This window comes from Alosa alosa, chromosome 9, assembly GCF_017589495.1.
Source record: "Alosa alosa isolate M-15738 ecotype Scorff River chromosome 9, AALO_Geno_1.1, whole genome shotgun sequence".
NCBI classification, from domain to species: Eukaryota; Metazoa; Chordata; class Actinopteri; order Clupeiformes; family Clupeidae; genus Alosa; species Alosa alosa.
In genome coordinates, this window is record NC_063197.1 from 18,872,900 (window position 1) to 18,887,864 (window position 14,965).

Sequence of the window (14,965 nt, forward strand, 5' to 3'; positions counted from 1 at the left end):
TTAGTCATTATTAACCCACCTCCTCACTAGCTGTGAGCCAGGGTGCGTTCGGATTACACAGTTTAATCAATCAATGCATAGTAACGCACCGCATTTAATGTCTAGTAACGTTAACAGTGTTGTAACAATGGGAAAAGTAATTAGTTAGATTACCCCGTTAGTGAAAAAAATAACGTTGTTACCTAACGCCATTCTTTTAAACGGCGTTATTCCAAACACTGACCTCCACCAGTCCAGGTGTTTACTCAAGGCATCACGTCACACCAGCCGTGCTCCATGCCACCCTCCTTCGGTGACACTTTGAGTGACATACCCACTGAACGTACTTATCCCAAGAGAGTTAGACACCTTCCAGACAGACTCTCCTTGCAGTAGAGACTAACCCACTACGTTGGGGCAAAATAATCCCCAGGGTTTAGTCTGGGAAATTAGGCAGTCCACCCTCTTTCCCTAGTTTTGTTTATGTCACAAAATTGTTTATTAAACAATGGTTAATAGTAGGGATGCACAATATTGAATTTTAGGCGATATCCAACATGCCGTTATTTACAAGATCATTATGGCCAATTGCCGATGCTGATACCAATACACCTCTATTTTTATTAATTGAAACGTCTCTCCTGTACAACAATTAACCTGTTATTATAATAGTGTAGGCTACTTGCTGTCAATACGGTGCTGACATTAAAAACTTTTTCAACCCTGTATCATTTTAGAAATAGACATTCACTCATGAAAAATATTTAAATTATTTAAAATATGGCACATACAGTAGAACCTTTGTTATTCTGAAATGTGAAAAATTCTTAAAATTCTTCATAGATAAAATTGACACAATAAGAGCCAACATCCCACCTCCTGACTCATCACCTAGTTAGCCATCTCCAGCACTTTATACCAATGTCTTCTTCCCAGCTGTCTGTGGTGGTCTCCCACACAGGGATGTAGTGGTAAAATAAGAGGTGGGTAAACTATGAATTTTGTGATCTTGGTGAGATGAACTGTGCCATGCGGTATCGGATTTTTGTGGTAAGGCATTCAGAACATGTTTGTTCTTTCTTCTTTGCAGACTGCAGACCACAGAAATTTAAACAGTGCTTCCTTTTGGAGCTAGTACTGATTGGTTCTCATAAAAAAACAATTAACTGTGTCACTCAAAATTTCCTGACTGAACTCAGCAGTGGCATAAAAAATATTAATGGCCAAACATTGCTTCCCAAATAATGTGTTTTTCAGGCTGTAAAACTAAATAAATATCAAGCGCTGAAAATATGATATATGGAATTTCAACTGAAATATTTGCAACTTGTAAGATTTGCTAATCAAAGATATGCATTTTTTGTAATGATACAGCACAGCTTTATAATGTATAACTAATTATTTTGAGGACCCCCAGTCCATGGCTCACTTTGAGAACCACATACTTATATGTCTTATATGTATTTATACGTCATTATTCTATGTTCCATTCAGAAAGCTGTGGTAAGCCTAATGGCAAACATATGGAGTTAAATCCAGATGTGGTTGAGTATCAAGATGGAGCTACCGTGAGGTATACATGCAAGTCACCATACACTGCAACACCAGGTGGAGTTTTGAATTGTGCGAAAGGCCAGTGGAATGGTATAGTGGAATGCAAAGGTACGTTTTCATTATCTATCAATTATCTTGATACAAACTTCCAATATGGTTGTAAAACAATTTGGGTTTTGTATGTCTTTGCAATTACATTTTTATGGGAAAGCACATTTGTTGTATGAATGTATGTTCAAACTGACCTTTAAAATAGACAGGGCCCTATCTAGGGCGATCTGAAATGCTTGGCCAGAGGTGCAAAGCTTAAATATCCCTTTAATAACCCTATAAAAGACATTTAGGGCGTGTCCAGTCCACAATTGGTTTGATTTTGTGATCAGACGTCGGGCGCATTGTTACAAAACGGTTGTTCTTCTGTTTCTTAATCAGTCATGGGTGTGTTTTGAGCGTAACATCCTTTAAACCAATGAGAGTGACATCTGTCATTCCCTTTAATAGCAAGCAGCGCAACTTCAAACAGTGCATTGGTATTTTGACAGTCAGCGGGGCATTTTAAGGATACTGCCTGCATGCGAGACCGTGTATGGAACACAGGGATTTCCCTAAACCTTGCTTTACTAAAACCTGTTTGTGACCAGCAGAGAGTAGCCACCATGCATCTGCACTCTCTTATTATTTGAATTCATAGGCAAAGTGAAACTATAATAACTTCATTTTGGTTTCATAGTCAACGACAAAGTTATACACAGTTATTTACTTTCACTATTGACTGACAAGGCGTGAGGTTTAATGAAAGTGGAGCGCATGGCTCCATTTATCACTTTATTGAGCTTAATCACTTAATTTTTCATGCTCAAAAATAAAAACGAGAAAAGGCGCGTAACTTTTTTCATCTCCTGTTTCTCGATGATAAAATGCATCCCTGTCTTCAAAAATCTCTTGAAGACCCAGCTCTTCCAACACACTTAAATTACACTTACCATGACATCCTTCTCTATCCTGTCTATTCTTCTTATCTACATCCCTGAATTAACATGTCTCTGAACTGTCAATCAATTTTTATAAAAGGTAGCACTTATTATTACAGTATTGTCTCCTATCAGCACTGTACCTTGACTGTTCTCTATTTTACTTCATGTTGGGTAATAATATGATATACAAGAAACTACAATATTTAATAATCACACTGAATAATTAATTTGGACCATTTAAAATTATTTTACAAATTGTTTATTCTGAAATTAACCCTTTGACTCTTCTTTCTTTTGCATTTTTTTAAATAGTGCCTGAATATTCATGTGTTCCACCTTCAAATGAGAGCTTCATACAAGTAATTGGGAACACAGATGAATTATTTCATCATGGAACCTCTGTGAAATTCCAATGTCCACTCTATTATACTTTTCTGGAAGACCAAATCGTGGAAGACCAAATTGTGAATACGTTCGAGAATACATGCCATTATGGAGAATGGACCCATCAAATGACATGTTGGAGTAAGTACACTGATTTAGCGTAATGCCTGTATCTGAACTGATGTTGTTACCATAGAAATGATAAATGGTAAATTGAGCCTTATAAACTGGATAGTGGCTGCTAGTGGCTTTGATTATTAGTAGGCCTACCATATTTTGTGGACTATAGGTCGCACTTTTTTCATAGTTTGGCTGGTCCTGCGACTTACACAGCCATGTTTACCAATGACGCACAATATACATTTATGAAAATATATATAATTGAACATGTTTTTAAATATGTTTAAATTCATATTAAAGCAATGGTTCGGAGTAATTTTACCCTAGGGTCCTTTGCACCATGACCTCGAGCCAAACACCTCATCAGAAGCTTTTTTCCCTTGGTCGAACATTGGTCGAGTTAGCGCTATCAGGATAATAGCTTAGAGCAGGCGCTAACGGAACCAACGATGTATCTCATAAATTACCCCACTAATAATGCCCGGAATGGTAACAAACTTCTACAGTAGTACAAATATGTTCTGTACTCATAAAACGAGGCATTGTAAAGTTTGTAAGTACACCAGGAGTTTATTTAAATAACACTTGCCTGATGGCTCCTACTCTCTGCTGCTAGCTACTGCTGCATTAACGTTATTTCCGTGATTTGGGAAAAGCCTGTAAAAGTCCTAGGTTCTGTTAGCTATTATCCTGATAGAGCTAACTAGCTCCTGATAGCGCTAACTCGACCAATATTCAATTTAATTCATAAAAGAGCTCTTCTTAATATTTTATATTGTTGCCTGGTTTAATATTGTTGCCAATGAAAAGTCGTTGTCCTATGGGTCTCCAACACGTCGCTCTCAAGCTACCAGTCACTTGCCGCCCCCTTCTGAGCTTGCCAGAGGCTGAAGCAGTAGCCTAGGCTACATTTAAACAATTGTTGCTGCGAGGCATTCCAGCCTACGAATTTCATAAAAAAGTAAATCATGCATAAGTAAATAAACTAGATGTACCGCAGAGCGGTACAAAATATAACCGCCGCCCAGTCCAGCACATTTTTTCCACAAAAAAGTAAATCATGCATAATTAAATAAACTAGATGTACCGCAGAGCGGTACAAAATATGACTGCCGCCAAGTCCAGCACATTTTTTCCACAAAAATAAATTACGCTGAAAGGCCTATATGATTCTAACTGTCTCACTAAATTGCATTATCCACACTCAATTCTCACTAGTATCTGCTAGACAACAAGTACCAAAACATGATTAGTTCATAGATTTCACATGTAAAATTCATTTTATACAACCCCACCCCCATCTTGCCTGTTCATAATTCTGAGAAATTCTTGAATTGTGTGCGTGTACACGTTTATGTTTATGTGTGTGTGTGTGTGTGTGCGTGCTTGTGTGTTTGCCTGCGTATGTGTGTTTGTGCATGTGCATGCATGCGTACATATGTCTACTGTGTGAGTATGTGTCATACGTATGATTACTGTGAATGTATGTATGTGTGTGTGCGTGTGTATCTGTTTATGCACATGTGTGCACATGGAATGTGTTAACATGACCCCTGGAGGCAAACATACGGAAAAAATTGGTCATCCTAGGCCCTACGGTTCTCAAGATATTCACAGAAAACTGTGTCTGCCCTACCCTCCTTTCAGGGGGTCCAGTCCAGCGGGGGGGCTACAGATCAAAACGAAAAACGATGGTTCCATGCTATCCATGTGGGGTTACATGCCCACCAAGTTTCGTGTACCCGGTCTTTCAGTGTCCCGGAATCCTTGTTGGTGTAATGGTCACTAAATGTACACATAAATTATTTTATTGTAAGGCCCCCCCATGAACAAAAGTTAACAAAACTTGGCATGCATTCGGAAGGTGTCATAATGATCCTACACTTTCAATTTCGTGCAGTTTTAGGCCCTTGTTGGCAGCCTTCATTATCTCCCGGCTTGCCTCAGCTTGCCACCATTCACTCCTCATTAACATTCCCGGTAGAATTCTCAATATTTTTGGCCTCTGTGTCCAGTTACATAGTCTGTCTTTTGAGATTTTGAGCAACTTATAGTCCGGAAAATATGGTAATCATCTCACAAATGACAATATAATACAACTTATTTATAACATAACTTCACATTTAACAATAATGAATGAGAATATAGAATAAATGGAGTAGAGTGAGTCTGCAATATAACATGCAATGTATAGGCAAGCAATTATACAAACTAGATGTACCGCAGAGCGGTACAAAATATGACTGCCGCCCAGTCCAGCACATTTTTTCCTCAAAATTGTGACATTTTTGTGAAAAAATTGTGAAATTTGTCAAATTGTGTTAATTTCCTACTTTGTTCCTTTTTTTGTGGTTGTAATACTTGTGTGTGCAGAGTGTGTAGTTGTTTTGTGTATGTATGTGCTTCTCTGTGTGTTTATTGAGTTTGTGTGCCTGCATGTTGCATGTTAGTTTTTTTGTGTTTTTTTGTGTATGTAGGTGTGTTTGTATGTGTGGGTGCATGTGTGTGAGGGTGTGTGTGTGTTTATGTGTTTATGTGTTTGTGTGCATGTGCGTGTTTGTGCGTGTCGTGTGTGTGCATGTATGTGTGTGTGTGCATGTTAGGCTTGTGCCGATGGACGATCATCGTCCATCGTGATGGTTGACAGACATCACAATGGGAAGCAACCATTGTGATGCCACGCCCCCACATGCCAGGCACTAATTCCTGCTGTAACATAGGCTAAAACATAAAAAACCTTTCCCTGGAAATTATATATATATATATATATATATATATACTTTAAAGGCTGTCAGCCAAACAGTTATCACTTATTAGTCTACCGTCTTGTAAAATAAAAGACTTCAAATAATTTCTGATTGTGACGTGAATGTGTACAGTGGGCAGTGCTTCGACTTGGCCAGTTTCCTTCGCGGTCCACTGGCGCTGCAACAACCGACAGAGGTCTCAAGTGAGCATGGTGTCTCGTAAAAAGAAATGGAGCTGGAAAACCCTACACAGACTTCACTACAGACTTTAGCAGACTGGTTTAGAAATAATTTAATAGCCAGAAATATGCCTGCCCTGCCCTAATAAAGACATATTTGGTTAACGGCCAGTGAATCCTGTTTGCAGCCGTAGAATAAACTGTTTAAACATTCTGGTTTTCCCGTAGAAGAATAGACATCATTTGGACAAATTAAACATTCTGGTTTTCTCCTGTTAGTCCCCTGTTATCACGATGATAGACATCATTTGGACAAAATATAGAGCATATTTAACCTCCGTTGCTCAGCCAAATGCCTTCCTGTTTGTTTGTAATGGATGCTGTTATCGCTTTGTCATAGGCGGGGGTGCGCCGTCTCTCGGCACCCACTGAAAACATCGGCGACGCGTTATAACAGTTCGATTTTTAATGGTCAAAGTTTACTTCATTAATGTGATTGGATATGTTGCTGTCAATTTATTTTAACCAAGGCTTTGTCTTCCCACCTGGAAGAATCTTCAGCCCGAATGATTAAAATGTATAAAGCCCTGAATATCATTTTAAAAGTAGTCTGACAAAGCTTATCGTTTTGTGACACAGCTAAACACTGGTACCTCATGGAACGTCTATAACATAGCCTAGGTGGTCACAACTCACAAAACTAAAGCAGATAGAAAGAACTCACGCAAATCTAGCCTACAACACGCAGACAGCTTCATGCAGGGGGAGAGGCCTGGCAGGTGCTTTTATGATTGTTGGCTTCTGATGGTATCTTGCTAATTCACTGAACTGCATTAGGTGACACAAATCGTATTGCCTTTATCTTATAACTCCTTGTCTGAGCGACTACCAGTCCTATGGGTTTTAACCCTTAAAGGAGTACCGTCACACCGGTGTCACGGGAATGTTGAGAAATTAACGTTCTAAAGAATATCTGGGTTCATTGAATTCAACATAGAATTTTAGAACCTTCAATTGTTGCGGAACTTAGAATGTTCAAAAACCTACACCTTTAAGGGTTAAAAGTCAGATGTTCCCTGACAAAGACATTCGAAAATTAATTAAGCAATATAGCACGAGTGAGAGTGGGGTTGGTCATGGATATACCCACGGTGTTGTTGACGTCGAGGCCGGAGGCAGAGGCGGCCGAGGCAGGCAAACAGCCGTGGGAATATCCATGACCAATCCCACGATCCAAAATGCTATATTGCTTTTATACAACAATTCTACCACAAACTAAATAATCTGAAAACATCCCGTTATTGTTTAAAAATGTTAATTTCGACATCGTTCTTACGCACCAAAAAAATAGTTCCCTTTTCAATAGACAGCGTCTTGGTTGCTAGGTAACCAACATTCCAGATCCCTCATTCACGGTCTTTGTGGTTTCGTGTCTTCTTGAAAGAAATGTTGAAAGTCGGGCTGAAATCACATTCATATCTAGGTTTGCTGCATGCATGTTACAAGGATGGGCCATGTCATGTAAGGGACATGGTACTGCAAAAAAACGGAAACATAGTCTACATTGCAGAACCACTCAACTTTATTAATTTATGGTGAATAAATGTTACACTACTGTGCACAGCCTGGCGGACGATGCTAGCAGGTTAGCAGCGGTTAGCTAACTATGCTAACGTTAGTTATCTACAAGTCTCCTCCAAGTGACAATCATATTATACACAATGCTGGCAATGCTGAGAACAATTAGCATCCTCGTTTATCTTACTTGCATTGAGTTGACTGTGTGGCTTAATCCACAGATGTGGTGAAGCACTGTTTCGTTATGGTTTGCTAAGGAGTAACTATAGACAGTAAAAGATAGGGACCCATTGCTTGAAATAGTGGAGAGCTGGGATGAGAACATTGTGTCAAATCTTCGCATTGTATTGCGGAGTGATTTATTATTAGCTGTGCTAAGTCTGAGTTGAAATGTCCAGGGATATTCCAACTCATGGAACGTCTCTCGGCCAATCAGAAACAAATAAATAGTTCCATAGAACCCAATTGTTGTATAAGAATGTTTATTGACTTGAAAAATACACAAACTCCCTTCATTCAACCCTTGAAGACATCGCGGTCTGGTGCGCTATGTAGATCGTTTCTCGTACCATTTAATTTCTCAGAATTTAGGTCTACTAGGGCTACAATAACGTCATCACCAAATACATCTTTTATTTTTAGTTGATCAACCACAAAGAGTAGCATAGGCCTACTGTGCACAGTGCACTGACGACTGTAGCAGCCCAAGGTAACCAGTTGTTGTAGATGAGAGGCAACCCCTTGTTTCAGATAGCCTGGACAACATGTTACCTGGGTGTTGCCTACGTTATTAATTAATGGAAGCCTACAATAGTTAATTGATTCGCGTAACATTAGTTGGCTCAAAGAGTAGGGAATCAGGATGGAGAGAGTCACGCGTGTGTTGCTTTTGCGGGATCGAATCCAGTTTAATGCTAGTTTTCAAAACATATATTTTTTCACATGTCTTTTGTCCAAGTGGCTGTAATGTAGCCGCGGCTCATGGCGTATGGCGACTTCAAACCGCCTAAAACAACTTGTTTGTGAATGTCTGACAACTGCTGCAAGCGCGCGCACGCGCAAGGAAACCAGTAGGTGGAGAAACTAGAAGGCACACAACACCGAACGATTTTAAGGCTATTTCGCATAGGCTACTCAATGGTGCTATTTCACACGCATTATAGCGACCCCCACTCACCGGGGTTAGGTGGAAGGTGTTAATAGGCGATTGGTGGCCTACAGTGGACTAGGGCTGTCAAAATTGCTCAAAAATGACGTTCAATATCCCCTCTAAAATAAACACATGTATTCAATATATTGGAATATCTAGGCTATATTATTTTGGCGCATTATGTCAGTGGCCCAAAGATCATGTCATCTGTTTTTAACTTTTTGTATGGTTATTGCTTGACGGGGGATCCCAAGCAGCTTTCAGCCATAAGGCATTTCCTAATTCACCCGACACTGATATTCAAAATGTTGAAACTATTTCAGCATAACCTATAAGCAGTTTAATTAAATGTAATGCTAGTTGTAAACAAACGGGCTACTTGGTGAGGCTTGGCCTCACAGATGCGCTCGTGCCTTAAATGGGCCTATTAACTGACCGCCCGATTCACGTTGGCTGGGGTGCAGGGGGGGCCATCAGACATTTGTTCCCAAGGGTCTATGCCCCCAACGAACGCAACTTTTCACCTCTGAGACAGCTTAAAAGAAGTCTAGAGGACTCCTAACTCACTAAGACCTACTTACTGTAGGCTGCGCAAACCACAGGCCTTTTTTTTGGACAAGCCTGCATTTGAGGCAGGCCTTCTGTTGAAGAATTTTATATAAATCCTGCACTAACAGTAATCCTCCTACCCCCGCTACCACAGCTGTGGATAGTGTGGCATGCTCACGCTTTATGTCTCCTTCTTGCAAACTAGGCCTATAGCCCAACCATTTACGTCTTCAAAAAATAACAACTTGCCAGATATGCCTTCATATCTTTGGGCTTCATTCAGCATTTTGTTCTTCCACTGGAAATGACTCTTCTACATTATTTTCTGCCTGCTGCATCCTTTCTGTTTGTATTGTTTAGAACATTTTTGACGTATTGAGTTAATGCATTAAACATTGTTTGCTGGTAACCAGCCACAAATAGCCTACAGATTCTTGCATGCGTACATTCTCTATTCTCTCCAAAATGTGCCCGTTCTATAGGCTGGCCAAGTGCATAATTCTGCGGCATAAAGCAGATGTATTTGTTTATTGTACAGAAAAATAAAAATAACCTGTCAAGCAGTCAGTTGACTACATTGCAGTCAATAAGTAGGGGAAATTACAAAACCAAACGTGGGTCATAGTTGTCTAAGCCTCTGCTGTGAGGCCAAACCCATGAACAAAGACGCATTGATATCTGCAATAGAGTTTTTTTTGGCGAAACAAGCTCACAGCCGAACGAGTCATAGCACTGATGGGAGAGGCAACTGTCATGTGATCTCCCCACGGGCCAATGGATGTACAAGTTTTCTCCTGTGCCTACGATATTTAATCCAGTGTTTTGTCAAGTTGCAAAATGCTATTCGTTTTAACGAATTTTTATGATAGTACCCTATACAAAAAGTACTTCATACTATCTTAATTGCTTTATACTCAATACTTGACCAATGGCTATTGCATCTGTCTATTGAAAGTGAAAATATGGCATGTGATCTACTGTGTAGGCTTCATAAAATAAAATAAACAGATTGCTAATGGCCTACAAGCAGATCTGGGGTGCGTTTCCCGTACAACTACGGAGGTTAGCTTTTTACTAACCGGATGCATCGTTCAACTAACCAACATGTAAGTTACGACTGTTTCCCAAAACATATTTACATAGTACTGTAAGTTTGGACCATGATAGTTTCCAAACTTCAGTAGTCTGGACTAAGGTAGTTAATGACGTTTAGTAGCACGTGAACGGGCACCTGCACATACTTCTGTGGCGCATTGCGCTGAGGCCGGAAGATGACAGCCGCCGTTGCACAGCAGTTCCCTGTCCAAGAGTTCGAATCTGGGTTAAGATTTTGACAACAATATTGACATTGTTGTTTACCTAAGTTTATCTTTTGTGCAGATCATATTATCCAAAGTGAATCAACCTCCTTGGCTCGGTTTGCGTAAACTAACAAGGACCCCCCCTCTATGAAAATCAAAGGCTACATATTCTCAGCTGACTCGTCAAAAAATGCGCACCACCTTATTATTATCTGCAGGTGTGTGACTTTTACTTACGTGCACATGGCTGCAAACTGCACATGTATTTTCTGCCTTGGGCATTTTAAAATATGGATGTATGGTGGTTAGAAGTGTACATATCAATTAGAAACCTAAATATATTTATAATTATTAATTTGCAAACAAATAACTGGCGTCAGTGACGTCTTTGACATGAAGATCCCTGGAACTACTAGCATTCTACCACAGGTCGAGAGGTGTAGTTGTAACTACACAACTTTACGATAGTGGTTACGAACGTTAGTTGCTACTATGGTTTTGGGAAACACTAACATAGTGTAACGATGCACTGGACTATGTAAGTTCCAAATATGAATGTAATTCTGCGTTATAAAGCAGATGTATTTGTTTATTGTACAGAAAAATAAAAATGACATGTCAAACAGTCAATTGACTACATTGCAGTCAAGAAGTAGGGCAAATTAATTTACGAAACCAAACGTGGGTCATAGTTGTAGCAGGCTAGTTGTCTAAGCCTCTATAGCGTAGCCTGTTAAAAACTTTGCAGAAGCCTGCCCAAGGCTACAGATTAATTCTGAACAGTTATTTCTCTACTGGCTCAATTATCACACCACTGTTTTGATTTGCGTAGTTGCGTTACCCCAACACTGACAATAATGTAGACAGCAAATTTCGATTTCGATTTTCGTTACCACCGTGTAGTCAAGCCTTAAGCCATACCCAAGTTGCCTAAATCGAGGTAAATCAAGCTTTTTCATAAGGGGCGGCAGGCAGAGCGATGTACAGTGGCAGAGCGACGCACAGTGGCTGAAAGTGGTACTAAAGCTTCACGCAGCTTCACGCCTCGTAATGCGTGACTGAAGTGGCCATTTCAAAGTGATGCCCACTGTAATTGTCTTTTTGTACATGTCTCGCAGTAGGCCTAAAGCCTACGTTGAACGTAAAATATGTAGCCTAATGTTTTAGCAGAAAATAGTCCTAATTAATTATTGTTGTTATGACTAGGACATTCTAGCGCTCTAATATTTTTGCGAGGCTACAGCACTGAAGCGCCAAATGAGTCCTTCTCCTCCGTGTTAAAATAAACCATTTCTTTTGTTAGTTATAGGATCAGGAGGTAGCCTAGCCGTCTTGTAGGCTTGTATTTCATGCATTTAGCAAAAGCCCCAGACAGTAGCGGGGTGGTAATCGGGATTCGTTATTTGTAAAAGTGTTTTTACTTCGCCCTCCTATAGCCTGGACTGTGCGATCGCAGCCCCTTACTTTCACTTTCCGTCGCCCTCAGTCGGCATGGCCGGTAGTCTATAACATGGGATGCATAACGTAGGCTACTACTGAAGATTTTAGATGAGTGACCACGATAGTAGTCTTTAGTAGCTTTTTTGCTAGGCCCAGAAGGCTGGCAATGTGGAATATTCCGCTGGTTGTGCATGAAAGTTTTCATCCTAGGCCCTACGGTTCTCAAGATATTCACAGAAAACTCTGTTGGTGTACAGTCACTAAATGTAAACATAAATTAATTTATTGTATGCCCCCCCCATGAACAGAAGTCTACGAAACTTGGCGTGCATTCAGAGGGTGTCATAATGATCCTACACTTTCAATTTCGTGCAGTTTTGACTATGTCAGCCAGAGATATTGTAATTACAACACCTAATTGTTGCTTTTTCATTTTTAACTAGGTGGCGCTATACATGAAATGAATGGTTATGGGAGGGTTGACATGGCCCTTTAAAACCAACATACAAAAAAAGGTGGTCCTCTTAGGCCTTACGGTTCTCGAGATATTCACAGAAAACTGTGTCCGGCCACCTACAGGCCACTTAGTGTACAGTAACATAAAATAATTTATTGTATGACCCCCCATGAATGGAATTCCAAAAAACTTGGCGTGCATTCAGAGGGTGTCATAATGATCCTACACTTCCAATTTCGTGCAGTTTTGATCATGTCAGGTCAGAGATACCTGCGATTACATCTCATCTTTGCTTTTTCATTTTTAACTAGGTGGCGCAATACATGAAATGAGTGGCGACGGATCAAAACGAAAAACAATGGTTTCATGCTATCCTTGTGGGGCTACATGCCCCCCAAGTTTCGTACACCCCTGTCTTTCAGTGTCCCGGGAATTGACGGAAAATTACTCATGCGAAAAAGAAAAAAAACGGATGAAAAAAAAGTCTGGCTAAACCTATATGACCGCCACTTCGCTGCGTCATAATTATTGTGTACATATAGTATCCTCTCTCATTGAACTTGGCATCTCCAGTTACTAAGCAATGCAAAATATCATTGATATCATTTAACATGGCCAATCAAATCGTTTGGGTGGGCTTTATACAATGAGCAACACTGAAGCAATAATCCAGGTCACCTGAATGAGCTCGAGTTGATTTTTCACTGCACCTGGAGAAGTGAGATGCTTAGATTCTCCTTTTGTATTTGTTATGCAAGATATTGATAAAAAGGGCCTGATTTCCCCTTTAAAGGAATTATCTGGAATAAAATGCACTTTAGAACAATTTATGGATGATTTGGAGTACATACGTTGAGTTGACATCAAAATCATGTCATTCGGATGTGTTTTGAGAAAGTTCGATTTTACCGTTTTTAGTCAAAACTCGTTAGCGTGGAAGTGAGAAGGGCATATTATTTTGCCGCTACAAAACACTATTTTTATACCTCTTCTACAGTTCCAAACAACATTACACTTACGTGGTAGTGAGTAGAGGGTCCCTAAAGCCAAACCGAAGTATCCCGAGGTCTTTATGTGTTTTTTTTTTTTTTTAAACGGCGACGAAATTGTGAATTTCCAGAGCGTGTTACTCCACACTTGGCAATTCAACTATTTTTTCGCAAAACAGACGTGCGCTGTTTTCATACATATGGCGGAATAACTAATCAATCGCTAAGCACTTTTCCTCCCCTGTGTTGAAGAAAGAAACTAGTTTTGTATGCATTATTGTAACAGATGGGCTAGATTATTGGTAAAGTAGTTGAATAGCACACTACTCATGCATTAGGGTTGGGCAATGTCCCCTTAATTGTGCGATACTCCCACTTTCTCCTGAGCTTCCTATGAATGCATGTGCGTGACACGGAAAAGCGCAAATACCCATTCTCAGCTCCCGCGTCAGGCAGTCTTTGCTTTTTCCTCAGTACAGCCTGTTTGTACATACCTCACCATTTTTTACATGCACATTGCAAATCAAATACACCTGAAGTGGGCACAGAAACATTAGTACATCTGAGTGTGTAACATGATGAGAAGTTACTTCTATTGTGAAAAATGACAGTTTATACTTAAAACCAGATTTGTTCATTTGTCTTCTGTGATTTATTTCAGAACCCTGCACGGTGACACAAAAGGACATGGATGACAGAAACATTGTGTTTAAATACCTTAGGGAAGGTCTAAAGTATATCATACATAATGACCATTTTACATTTGAGTGCAAACAGAGTACAACAAAAAAGCCTGGTAGTGTTGGCATGAAACGGCAGTGTATCAACGGCAAGATGGAACTTCCTGAATGTCACTAATACACTAATATACCATTTATGCTTCCCTCATCTGTTGTCGTTTGGAATTCGAAATTTGGCTTTTCACAATCCAATGATATATCCAATGTGCAAACTAGTTGGTGATGGAATGGAACTGCCAGTATGCATGCTACACAGAGGTCTGATAGGGCTGTGCATAGCCTTATAAGTAGGCAAGATACAGTCACAGTCAGTTTTTAAGCAAAATACACACACTTTTGGAGTTTTTTTGAGAAAACAAATAAACCAGGACCATTTCAATAGCTCAACACAACTGTGTCTTTTATTTTGTCTTTTTAATTATTTTTTATTTTATTTTAAAATGATTTTACCTTGTGCTTTTTATGTTTTCTTTTTTCTGATGATCTTTACCTATAGTTACCAAACTATTATCTGACTATTGCTTTTCTGCTTTTTTATATTACTGTTTGATTTTGTTTATGTAAAACACTGAATGACCTCTGTGTATGAAATGAAAACGCTATATAAATAAACTTGACTTGACTATGGCAGGTTTGGTGTTTCAGTCTGGTTTATTCAGTCTGGGTAATGAAAAAAACAAGTTGTGGCCCTGGAATTATCCTAATTTTCTACTACACCTAATGCTTACTGAAACAAGACTGTGAGAGTGAACAATGCTACAGGCTTAATATAATAATATGAACATTAGCATACACAGCCAATCACAGTTATTCATTTACCTGTT

The 14,965-nt window shown here is 39.5% G+C and overlaps 1 protein-coding gene across 2 annotated transcripts in view; it reads left to right on the top strand.

Annotated features, from left to right (window-relative positions):
• The window catches only part of LOC125301126 (complement factor H-like), a 67,396-nt gene extending 52,625 nt beyond the window's left edge, over positions 1 to 14,771 (top strand). For both annotated transcript variants that reach the window (XM_048253432.1, XM_048253431.1), the window contains exons 15-17: positions 1,474 to 1,641; positions 2,820 to 3,032; positions 14,063 to 14,771. In XM_048253432.1, coding sequence (XP_048109389.1) covers positions 1,474 to 1,641; positions 2,820 to 3,032; positions 14,063 to 14,259 — 578 coding nt within the window. In that variant the 3' untranslated portion in view covers positions 14,260 to 14,771. The remainder of the gene's footprint in view (positions 1 to 1,473; positions 1,642 to 2,819; positions 3,033 to 14,062) is intronic.
• Positions 14,772 to 14,965: the final 194 nt, after the last annotated feature.